The sequence below is a fragment of the Brienomyrus brachyistius genome, chromosome 1 (assembly GCF_023856365.1).
Source record: "Brienomyrus brachyistius isolate T26 chromosome 1, BBRACH_0.4, whole genome shotgun sequence".
Taxonomy (NCBI): Eukaryota; Metazoa; Chordata; class Actinopteri; order Osteoglossiformes; family Mormyridae; genus Brienomyrus; species Brienomyrus brachyistius.
The window spans coordinates 21,975,103-21,987,999 of record NC_064533.1 but is presented as its reverse complement, the minus strand read 5'-3'; the positions used below and the strand labels follow the sequence as shown (position 1 = coordinate 21,987,999).

The window sequence follows — 12,897 nt, the reverse complement described above, 5'->3', positions numbered from 1 at the left end:
ATTCTATGTCAGCAAATTAGTCACTGGCGTCAAAGTTGAATTCATTCATGCTACTGCAAGGCCTAAATACCTACTTAGCAATGGATTCAGAATCAGTTTGTTAATCTGTGAGACTACCTGAATATTTATCAAATACGATTAAAAATGATTTCACATACTTTCTTATAATGTACAAGATCATAAAGCCATAAAAGCTATACTAAATAATTAGTGTTACTGTGATATGTTGCACTAGTAAGTGGTTGAAAGACAAATGGAAGATATATTTGTGAAAATCAATAACACTTATTGGTCACACCGCTAGTTATTAGTTACAGCCCTTTTTGAAGGCCTGGACGAGTGGGTTTATGGGCCAAATTTGTTTTGTCAAAGTTCCCCACCCCCAATCATCAAAAATAATCATGGCGGAGCCCTGCTTTATAAAACTGCTCTAAATAATTACTTTACTATGACGTTTGACTGGTAAATGGTTGAAAGACGAACGGATGATATACTTGTGAAAATGAATAACACATGCTGCATATTGCAATAAATGAACAGATGCATTTGTCAAGTGATGTCAATACTTTTTAATATATGCTCTTCGTATAGTTATAAATAAAAATCTATTTTTAAAGTGTTATGAAAAAGTGTACATGCGGTTTTTGCATTTCATGTTTCTGGCTTTATGACGGTCATTATTAAGAATGAAAAAAGTTGCACAGAAAATTTTTATATTTCTGCACATTTCTAGAAAACATATCAAGAGATCATTCATTTGCACATAAAAACCAATGTATGCGCATGGGTGTGTATACGTACCATTGATTGCTTGACAGTACACAATGATTCCACCCACTGATTTATTTCAAAAGGTAAAATATTCTGCATAAACAAGGATGTAGGAGGAAGTTTGATATTGGGGGAGGGGGGAGGCACAACCTACCCTGTGATATGACTTACAGTGTAACTCTGCTCATCTTTGGTTTTCAAGCTTCTTTTGTCCTATTACTAGTTGTTACTTTCACATTATTAATGGTAATGAAATTAATAAATATACATGCAACCCAGTTCTTTTTCCATGGAGCTTTTCCAAATAAATACCTCACATTAGTGAGATATGCTGTCAGCTCAATTTAATCTCACAAAATGGAATATTCAGTCCATGGGGCATTCTGTTATGCAGCATTACTGTAAAGGGGAAAGCTGATTGGCTTACACATAGCTTAATCTGGCATATGTTTAACCATCGTGGTTACTGCTACATTTCATATATACTTCTGCCAGTCTTTCTGTTCATGAGATGATGAACAGCTAAGAGTCACCCATAAGTCCCAACCCACAATCCTTTGTTACGCATAGTCCTCCGACAGCGTGTCCAAATAATTTGTGTCGGCGTACAGAAGGAATCCGGAGAACAGGCTGTCAGACCAGCCGGGGTCGGAGAACAATCCATTCTGGTCTGCGTAGAAGATCTCCAACCACACCTCATCCTCTGGGTTGAGCTGCATGACTGTGGAGCCAGAGGCTACGTCATGGTTGCCTGTGTTGGCGTCATAAGTCTTGATGCGGTACTGGCCATTGTGCACGAGGCTGATGGCCAGGTGCTTGTTGGCAAGGGTGATGTCATAGGAGAAGTAGTAGGTTCCGGGGTAGGCACAGATGAACTTTCCGGACTGTGTGTTGTAGTGGCTGCCCTCATTAAACAGGACCTTGTTGAAGCGGATGGGTGTCCGCTCCACCGGGTAGCTAGTAGTGATGCCCACAGAAAAGGCTACTTTGGGTACCAGGCTGCCACAGCGGCAGATGCCCGGTTGGCCCTGAGCTCCCCGTTGACCCTTATCTCCCTTTTGCCCTGGGGGGCCCATGGGGCCCGACGGGCCCTTGTCCCCATCCATGCCACTGGGGCCTCTCTTCCCCATCAGGCCTTGATCACCACGCTCACCCATCTTGCCCATGGGACCTGCTTTCCCTTTCACACCTGGAAAAGAGCAGCCCGTTACTCTCATACTACAGTTCCCATGATTCCCCTGGGTTGGAAAAACATAATGATAGAATTTGTGAATTTAGTGGTTAATTGTCATTGTTGACACACCACATTGCACAACAACAAAATGCGTCCCCTGGATTTAACCCATATGTGAGAATGTGACATAGCAGGGGGCGGCTAATTCAGTGCTCGGGTAGCAGTACCTTGCTCAGGGTACCTCAGTGGTACCTTGCTAGTCGCGGATTTGAACCTGCAATCTTTCAATTACAAGTGCGCTTCCCTAACCATTAAGACACCACTGCCGAATGATGCATGTCATTTGAACAAGGAAGTTGAAATTTCTGTGTTCCTTGTCGGAATTTTCACTTGAATTGCCCCCTGAAATCAGAGTCCTGACTCAGAAAGTCGGAGGAACCTCAACAACTCCGACCTTAGAAAGGCTGCATTCTTCATTAACAGAAGTGGAAGCATTAGTTATATACTCTTGATTAGCACTCATGTCTTGTTTGTGTCTCATTAAATCGGTCACACACAGTACTGTCCAACTTCTATCCTTTGACATAAACATATAGTCCTCTTCTTTAGTGTAAGTTTTATTAGTGCTCTATTAAGAGTTTTTAGGTTGAGTTTTAGGTGTGTTAAATGATCGGAAACCAAAAAATGTGCAGGGCTCCAGCTCTGCAGGACTGGAGTTTGACACTCCTGCTTTAGAGTAAAACAATATGTGAATTTAACTCCTTGCAAACTCCTTGTGCTGATTACCACACAGCTCTTGAGCTGAATCCTTTGTGGTGGAACAGGGAAAGAATTACGTTACACAGGGTTCCGGCCCTAAAGTAACATAGTTAATTAGCAGAAACAGAAAAGAAAGTATTAACCAGTCATCGGTAAAAAACAGACGCTGACAACTAAAAGTCATTGTGCATGTCAAACTGCTCATAAATAACATTAATGAGAAAACGCTGGGCGAACAACAATACACCAAGAATGAGTCATGAGCAAATGTGGTCAGAGATGGCGCCGTTGAGATAGAAGACACATATAAGTGTTAATGGGAAACAGATCCAACAGGGTACGATAGTTTTCCATATTATATGGTATGCTTAATGTCCCACAGCTGCACAGATCAGGCATCTTAGAGTGGGGCGTGTCATTAGGGTCTCCATAGCAACAACCTGGCGGGCTCCTTAGATTTGACTTGGCTTTGCCCTTAAGTCATCTGTTCCTTTTTAACTGCTAAGTTAGCTGATACCTGCAGACCAGGTCAGTGTCCATATAGCCTGTTCCCCTCTTTGGAAGTTTTTATAAATAGTGAAAAGCACAGTACAAAGTCATGCACCTTTCCTACAGCTCCCCCTGGTGAACACCCCTCATTTAGTTGGCTGGCTAAGTGCTGTAAAACACAGATGCGGTGTGGCTGGGGAGGACAGCGAAGCTCCATAGAGCCAGAGGGCCCAGAAGCAGGACTCCCCAGCAATGATCAAAACAGCTGCTGTTCATGTTTCCAATTTTACCCCATGTATTAGAAAACAGAGGGAAACAAAATGTATAGTAACCATGGAAACCCCAGCATGTCTCATTCCATTCAAGCCCAGCTGACTTCACCTGCTCCATGATGTGCTGTGACTCAACTAACATAACACAAATCAAATGGGAATAGTACTATCCCTTAAAGTGGAGTTTCATGTATGCAGCAGAATTAATTACATTAAACACTATATTAACATAAAAATGTAAAGCAACAGAATGATTAGCATATCAATGTGATAGAGCTGCTGCCATATTACATTACATCCATGTCCATTCTGACATACTTTACCGCAGTGTTATTAATAGTGTACATGTTGCAGTACCTGTGTCCCCCTTCTCGCCCTTCTCCCCCTTCCTGCCGTCTCTCCCATCTCGCCCTGGGATGCCGATGAGCCCCTCTGCACCAGGAGCCCCGCTGGGCCCCAGCTTGCCTGGAGTCCCCGGCAGCCCCGGGACGCTGCAGATGAGCTGTGGTAGGACCCTTTTGGCTCTGGTCTCCAGAAGCTGCCCCCCAACACAGTGGCACAGACTGAGGCCGAATGCAGCCATCAGCAGCCACATCCTGAGGTCTGCAGAGAGGACGGGGGGGGGAAGAGACCGTCGGCCTTTTAAATGGACTTGTTTCAGGGTGAGACACCACATGCAGTGATTAGCCATCCAACTAATGACCTCAATCAAATGATTAAGTCCAGGTGCAGAGCTAAAACCAATAAAGAACTAGTAAAATAGCACTTTTCACACCCCTGTGGTACACAAATATTATGACTGCACTTCTGCCTTAATGAGGAAAGTGTCATTGATTTGATACATCATGCTGGAAATCATTTTCACTGACTGAGGAGATTCCACCGACTAAAGCTCTGGTTCTTTTTTATAAACAGTGACAATCCCACAGAGAAAGCACAGAGCTGCAGAAATCCATATCTGACAGCCAGATGTTCTGTGAGGACCCCTCGAATACTGTAGAATGTTGCTGCCGTTAACCTTTTGCACTAGCAGAAAAGCTGAAGTAATAGTGAACCGAAAGTGACATAAGGCGGCACTGGTAAAAGAAGTGTGAAAGCAGAAGAATCTAAATCGTTTTAGCTTTCGGTCAAGCTGCACGAATGGATGAAACTAGGCTCTTTAGTGATTAACACAAGAATGCCCTCTCGACTCTCAAGCCGATATAGGTACATGCATTAAATGTTGTGATCTCATCCAGATTACCTACAGACGTTGAATGTCCAGGCTAAACATTATAATATCCATCTATTGTTTTTTCATTATGCAGTAACAGGTGACAACGCCTGGGAGATATACACAAGCAAATAACACGCTGGATGGGATGCCAGAAACTGAAATAGCAGATAAACCATTACATTATTATAACATTCAATTGCGAAATGCAAACATGTTACTTAACGAACAATTGTAAGATCTGTGGACCACCTCTATGCGCAACTTTTGCCGGAACTTTTGTATTAAATCAGTAACATGCTCAGCAGAAGCACGTGTTTCAGGTGTTAACTTCCACTCCTAACGCCTTCTTATGTCACAAATGAACAAACAAACAAACAAAAACCACAACAATTAAAAGGGTAAAACATCTTAAAATTATGCCCTGCATAAAAACCGGTTTAAGGAGCACAGACACTGTATTAATCATAATACATACCACACATCGCTTGTGCAAAGGTCCCCACGCATCCAGCCAGATATTGTTACACAACAGGACACGCTTCTCGCCGATCCTTTTGCCTTGCTGGCTCATAATGTCTAGCCGTCTTCGACAATGGGAGATACGTCATGCTCCCCAGGTTCTCGTTTAGTGTCGCTTCAGTGTGTCCCGTTTCGGAGAAATGAACTCGATTTCCATCCTCCCGTCCTGTTAAGCCTCCACCCCCAGTGTTATTGACCAGCAGCAAAGCAAGGTGCAAAATTAGCTCTATTGGAGTGCATACTTCAGCAATAAGATAGCAGCAGCTATATTATATGTGTGTGTGTATTTTCATAATAGCCTTATCACGAAATCTTAAAAACGGCGCATACCTGGAAGACACTGTTTTTGGGCGGTATGCGTTAGTACCTCGCTTAATTAATGGCCATATAAAATGGACGCCTTGGACTTGATCGAAGGCGAACATAATGTTGTTTTTTATTGCTCAAGAATAATTAGCAAAGCCAATTACGGTGCGTAATAAATAACTCACCCAATAAATAACTGAAAAGATTTACAAGTAAAGGCTTCTTAGATCTTTTTCAGATTTATCCATATGTCCGGGAAACTGTGGCTTATTAAAATAGCGCCAAGGGCCGCTTCGTCGAGCAACGTGTCAAGAAATGACTCACTATGCTTATATCTGGGAATAAAACGATGTGTGATAAGTCATATCTTTATATGAGCCTCGAGCATCTTTCTGAAAAAAAAATCATGCTGCAAATAATCATCAAAGTAAACAGTAATTCTAAATTAAACAAGAAAGCTAATAATTAGATATGCTAAAGAAAAGTCACCTTCTATCCCGCTATTGCAGTTGATCCATATTAAAGTATCTTGTTTTTAAGGTGACAAGCAAGCATTTCTAACATTTATTTCTATCTTAACAAGCCATTTTACACTAATTTATTCAATCACATGGTGCTCAGCCCTTAATGAGGTATCTATAAAACATGTCGGCCTATAGCTATATTATCAGTTGAAGACATACTTATAAGCTATTTATGTCTTTTCCATTTGGAATTCCATTTGAAAAATCCAAAAACCCTGTAATACATTTATGCAACAAAAATCACAACAATCAATTGTTTTTCATGTATTGTTTGTGGGTATTATGTTTCCTTTGTATATGATTAAGGGTGGAAACATTTTTTAAATTAATTTTTTTTTCTATCAGAAGGTGTGTATGTATTGTAATACGAATGGTGTGAGGCATGATTTGATTAATAATAGGAGGAGACAGGTCTTTATAAAAAGGAGCAGCGGCACACACACAAGGAGAACAGCAATACTCAGTTGGGGGGGGGGGGGGGGTACTAACAACAACACACGTACTACACAGTAAACATTACCAGGGAACAAAACTTACTATTTACATAAAAAACAAATAATATATTTATGATTGTCATGTCCATAGATCTGCAAGGCCTCCTCCCCCCCATATTTCGCCCCCATACACATTTCCCAGCTGCGCACAGGTCACTGACTGAAACCTAGTCTTGGGTTCTGTTAACGGTTATGTCAAGTGTAATTGATTTAAAAAGTCTAGATGAAAAAAACTGGCTGGTCATGTACACGGGACTGGTACAGAGGAAATTTCCGGAAAATATTTCTTGCTAATCCTATCAAAGGTGAGAGTTATTAGATTTTAGATTATTTATTATTAACATCTTATTAATGTTGCAATGTCTATTGACAGACGGACAGCAAGTTAAACAGTTGTGTGTAAATGAATTGACTACAAATCAATCAGCCAAGGGCTGGTCGATATGGTGAGAGTGGTGGTCTGTAATTGGACTTCTGTACTAAACACTGTTTGTCCATAACAAACACCACATTTGAACAAAACGATATTCATAGGTGCACTTGGCACCAGATCACCCCATGCTGCAGTTTGATGATTGATTTTGTAATCATATTGTCGGATCTGCGTTTGCATGTTTTTGACACTCGGATGAAGAGAGGAACTGAACTGTCAACTGATCACCACCTGGTGCTGAGTTTGATCCGATGGTGAGGAAAGATGCCAAATAGACTTAGGAGACCCAAACATATAGGGAGGGGTGCTGGGAGGTCCCTGTCCAGGAGATATTCAACTTGCACCTCTTGCAAAACCTCTCCTGCATCCTGAGGGAGTCAGGGGACTTGGAGCCTCAATGGGCTATGTTCTGGAACTCCATAGCTGAGGCAGTGGTACGGTGCTGTGACCGCAAGGTTGTTGGTGTCTGTCGTGGTGGCAATCCCCAAACCTGGTGGTGGACACCGGCGGTAATGGAGCTATCAGGCTGGAGAAGGAGGCATTCCAAGCTTGGTTAGCTTGTGGGACTCCTGAATGAACTGACAGATACTGGCAGGCCAAGAGGAAAGTGGATTTGGCAGAGGAGCTTGGTAAGGCCATGGAGAAGGACTTTCGGTTGTGAGGCCATGGAGAAGGACTTTCGGTCGGCCTCATAAACATTCTGCATTCGGGCGTCTCAGGAGGGGGAAGCAGGGTTTTACCCATGCTGTTTACAGCAGGGGTGGAAAGCTCAAATGGAGATAAAGTCAGGCAAGGGAAGGATTGCCCCCTCCTGGTGGGAGATGAGGTACTGCTTCAAGTGGAGGAGTTTAAGTGTCTTGGAGTCTTGTTCGCCAGTGAGGGAAGAAGACATTGACAGGCGGATCGGTGCAGCATCAGTAGTAATGCGGATGCTGTACCATTCTGTTGCCTCAAATGGAGAGCTGAGCTGGAAGGCAAAGCAATTGATTTACGGGTTGATCTATGTTTCTACCCCAATTTCATGATCACGAGCTTTAGGTAGTGACCAAGAGAATGAGATTGCGGATAAGAGCGTCAGAAATGAGTTTCCTCTTCAAGGTGGCCGGGCTCAGCCTTAGAAACAGGTTGAAGGAGCTCGGACATTCAGTCTCAGAGTACAGTCACTGCTCCTCTGCATTGAAAAGAGACAGTTGAGGTGGTTTGAGCATCTATCTAGGATGCTTCCTGGACACCTCCCTAGACATGTCCAACCGGGAGGAGGCCCCGGGGCAGACCCAGTAGACACTGGAGAGATTACTGATCTCTCAGCTGGCCTGGGAACGCCTTGGTATTCCCCCGGAGGAGCTGGCTGGTGAGAGGGAGGTCTGGGCATCCCTAGTTAGACTGTTGTCTTCGTGACCCGACCCAGGATAAGCGGCAGATAATTGATGGATGGATGGATGGATGGATGGATAGATGGATGGATGCATAGATATAATAAAATATCTCAAGGTTTGAATTGAAGTAAAGAAATAATGCACTGCATTCCCTTAGAATAGCCCATAAACTAATTAAATCAATTGCAAGCCAAAATCCAATTTTAATAAATGAATCATACAAAAAATACTTAATTCATAAATATAAATAATACACAAAATAATACTGCGAGTTCTCCCATCTGACCATTGTAATCCGCTTACTGCATTTTTCTGGTTCTGCTGGAAATTTATAAAAATGTTAAAGCAGGTTTATGACGTTCCAACATCTCAGGCGTATTTCACAAAAATCTGCTGGAAAACTAAATGCATTTCTGCTGCTTCTTCTGCATCGTAAGCTGATTCAACTCAATTCAGTTCAATTCAATTCTATTTGTACAGAGCATATTCACAGTATTACATTATCTCAGTATTACATTATCCCTCCCCAAAGCCCCCAGTGAGTAAGCCAGAGGTGACAGTGACAAGGAAAAACTCCCTAGAAGGAAGAAACCTTGGGAGGAACCAGATTCAAAGGGGGAGCCCATCCTCCAGGGGCCGGCAGAGGAAGTCAAGTGGGCAAGATGGCAAAGTCCCAATTCACACTGTCCCAATTTTAACATTAGTGTCTCAAAGTGGGGGGCAGGCAGGTGATGGCAGGCAGGTGCTGGTGCTGCTTCAGATGGCAGGATGAACAGTGGTACAGCAGCAGGGCATACAGGAGAGATGTCACAGGCAGAAGGGTGGGCAGAATATCATGATTTTTTGGGTCTCCAGGCAGAACAGCCCAGGAGGAGTGAGGGAAATAAAATGTGCAGTTAGCTAAAGTAGAGGAGACTAGAGGCAGTGCAAAGAGTTAGGTGAATGCAATATGTAAGCTCCAGCAGATGTGGCTATGGCAGCATAAGTAGGAGGGAGAGGCAAGTGGGAACGCAGGCATGGGGAGACCCTGAACGTCAGCAATCCAATTCCACAGGGGGGTGTGAAGTTAGAGAGACAGCGCTGACAGTTCAGTTCATCCAAAGCCAAGTAGTTACAATAATCATTCCCTTAGAACCGGCCTTGTGGCATCATAGCATGATGAAATCTACATGTCATCCTCAAGACTGAATTAGCTTGTAAAACAATCATCTGAAAAGTCATGGAAACTTTCACACCACATTCAAAAAAGTAAAAAAAAAAACATCCACAGAAAGAATGAACAAGAGCCTCACCATCCTCTTCACAGAGCCCATTATCCACAGAGCTTGTGTTTCAGAATGGGGGTATTTACAGGTACCTGTGAGTCTGCAAACTGATTTATACTCAGATATTCATATAAATCACATATTCAGCAGTAAGCAAAGGCTATTTCCTTAGCTTTTTGCACATGACCATTTATGACAAATGTCGTTTCAGTAACCATGGAAATATTAATTACCACTTACTAATATTGCTTTGGGATAGTAAAACAATGGAGAAAGTTCCACATATAATGAAATTAATGTACTAATAACCAGCTCCAGTTAGATACCCATATAGTAACCAGGAAAGTAACAACTACAAGTAACAAATTTGGTTTAACCAGCTGGTTATCGATAGATCCCAGACATCTTCAGTCTCTGGGCATCTTAAAGCAAAACTTATCCAGCCACCATTATTAAGATACCATATAGTACACGGTTTACTTCTAATTTTAGTTAAAAATGTTTTTTAATCTAAAGATTGCTTCACATTCTAAAAGCTATATAATGCTACTTTTTGTGAAACACCTTTGAGTTACAAGAGTACAGCACATCTCAAGGTTTAAAATGTAAAATCTATTTGTCATGTAAGCCCTCACAAATATTGATGGATCTAGGTGGAGCAAACTTAAGAGAGAAATCCTGTAAACGTGTCCTGGAATCGTCGGAAATAAGACACAGCCAATTCCCTCAGTTTCACTGAAATTCTTCAGCCAAATGTATAACTCACACTGCAAGTACTCAGACGATGTTATAAACACAGAATCCTTGGATAAAGAAAAATCCGGATTTTTCTCAAATCTGGTGGCGCACAGACATGGTGCAGGTCTCACAGAACCATGCATGTTTCTGGGAAATTCGTTTTTTTTTGTGTTTATTGAATGTCAGTCTGAATAATAGCATTTTGACATGTTGCATGTGTACGATGTTTCATCGTGTTGTGTAAAAATGCTTTTAGATGATCCTGTATTTAACCGCTGATAGACTCTGTGTGGGAAGGTTTTTTTAGTCCTTAGTTTGACTTTCTGCATTTTGGGAACAATGCGTACATGCAAAACAAGATTTCAGCTTTGTGTTCCAAGCATATAAGGTACTGGAACCTTATTCAGTGTTTCAAAATTGTAGTATAATGTTAATTCTGGCCATTTAATTTAGGAAGAATGGCCTGGAATAAACATTAGGACACAAAAAATATTTGACACTACTTTGCTAGATATTGCTTAACTCCTTTGATATTGTTAATTTCTCAAGTGGGTCGTTTCTTACTTTCTTCAGACTTGAATTTATGAAATCATCCAAGGCAATGAACGACTTCTGGCACTTTCTGAGCCTTGTCCTCTGTTGGTTTTAATTAATGTCCAGGATTCCTGCTCCATTAAAACAGATTTGAATCTTAGCTTTCTGGCCAACAAAAAATATTTTAATGAAACCTCTTGTGGAAATAACTTTTGAGGGGGGTCAATTTCATGGATCAGTTCTGAGGATGTTACTGAGTTTATTTTGAGGTTCTTTAGCCTAAGTGGACTTACCCTTATATTTGTTTGGACAGCAAAATGTGAGATGTTGTGCCCAACTTGTTGTGTTTTGTATTGGAGCAGTTTTAGGCTAAGATGTAATTTTGTTTGCACTATGTATACTGTATTTGCACATTTTGTTTTGCACTAGGCCTATATGTTTGTTTGCACTTTATGTACCTTGCCGCTGTATGCACAAACAATTCTCCCTACACTGTCAGACAAAAAGGGTACTAATTTGTACCGTTGCTGTCATTGGGGCTGTAGCTTCAAGGTACTGCCAGTGGTATCCTAGCTGTATGTAAATGTACCTTTTAAGGTACAGAAAATGACTCTGCAGAACATCCTCAAGGTAAAAACAGCATCAATGTACCCACAGTGGTACAGAAATGCTCCTCTTAGTCCATGTCCGTATCTTGAAAGGCACATTTACCTACAGCTATAGGGTACAATTGGCTGACCCTTGGGGGTGTAGCCCCAGTGACAGCAAAGGTACAAACTGGTAGTCTTTTTTCTGATCAATAAAGTTAATCTTATCTTATTTCCCAGCAGGGTCTCAAACCAACTTGAAGGCTGATTTAATCTCTCACACTGCCTACTGATGCATTTTTCATTTTATCTAAGCTGTACAGCTCTCTCCATATCTTGGCTTTCGATCTTGGGTGGGAAGTAAGTGACATCATAGGCGATCCTTACCTTAGTGCGTGTCCCTTTCCACCATGTGTGTGTGTGTGTGTCTGCCCTCAGCCTCTCTCCCAGTGTTCCCAGTATTCTCAGCGTCCTTGCAGACGAGGTCTATGTCCCCTTCTTCTTGATTTCCCGTTTTTCCCCCTCATACTCACTATACTCACTATACTCACGCCCCGCCCACGCATGCACGCTCATTCGGTTTCCTTTTCTCATTTTTCTTATCATTTCTTTTCCAAACATCTGTGAACAAGACTCACCCTGTTATGTTGTAAGATCACGTTGCAGAAACATCTGATCCAATCTTACCATGAACAGCTTTTCTCCCCTTTTTGCCCATCTTACAAGCTCTTATTTCAAGCTAGACCCCCCCCCCCCCCCCCCCCTTAAAACACACAGTGTGTCTGCGCCTACAATGCGACAGTATTGGTACATAAACACCAGCTTAAACCAGAATATTAAAGGTTCTTTGAGTTGCTTTTCAGTTAGTGACTATATCTTAATAATGAAGTTATATGACCTATATTGCGCTGCAAGGGCAAACCCCAATAACTAGGTGTTTTGTTTTGGTTTTAGTGTTGATTTTGTAGCTATTATAATTTTCACAATGTTTTCTTAAAAACGCCATAGCTGAATTAAGATATTTGTTCAGAACCTAACCTAAACAGAAACTGAAACCCGAATTTCATCCCAATTTATAATATACGCAGTTACATTGTTTGCCTTGTCCATTTTAGTTTTGTTCTGCTGTTGTACCTTTAAGAGCAGTACTCAAAATGCATTGCTTCAGTCAAAATAAATAGGTGCCATTGCAAGTCATTTTGGGTTGAACACTTGCCCAAGCAAATCACACAAATGAGTAAGAAAAAAATAATCAGATTGTACTGTCCTGTCATACCAGAACTGCAGTATTTAACGCTGACCAACGGGCTACTTTCTTCATTAAATAGCACTACCTGGCAATATCCACTAGATGGTGGTATTGAGGCATAAACAAAGCGGGAGGACTACATTTCTCCCTCGGGACAGCTTCTTGGAATTCCGGAATCTGGCGGATGTTTC

General features: G+C 41.7%; 1 protein-coding gene across 6 annotated transcripts; it reads right to left on the bottom strand.

The window, feature by feature from the left end:
- Positions 1-828: 828 nt before the first annotated feature.
- Positions 829-12,170, bottom strand: LOC125739064 (complement C1q tumor necrosis factor-related protein 7). 6 transcript variants are annotated; one of them, XM_049008793.1, is made up of 4 exons: positions 5,692-5,872; positions 5,157-5,375; positions 3,823-4,068; positions 829-1,960 (listed from the first exon to the last, which is right to left on the bottom strand). In XM_049008793.1, exons 2-4 carry the CDS (start codon positions 5,161-5,163, stop codon positions 1,332-1,334), a joined length of 882 nt encoding a protein of 293 aa, XP_048864750.1. In that variant the 5' UTR covers positions 5,164-5,375; positions 5,692-5,872; the 3' UTR covers positions 829-1,331. The 6 variants fall into 6 exon arrangements, with proteins under 6 accessions (XP_048864750.1, XP_048864739.1, XP_048864765.1 ...); XM_049008782.1 differs by lacking the exon at positions 5,692-5,872 and adding an exon at positions 5,531-5,603; XM_049008808.1 differs by lacking the exons at positions 5,157-5,375; positions 5,692-5,872 and adding an exon at positions 12,096-12,170.
- Between the last annotated feature and the right edge of the window lie 727 nt (positions 12,171-12,897).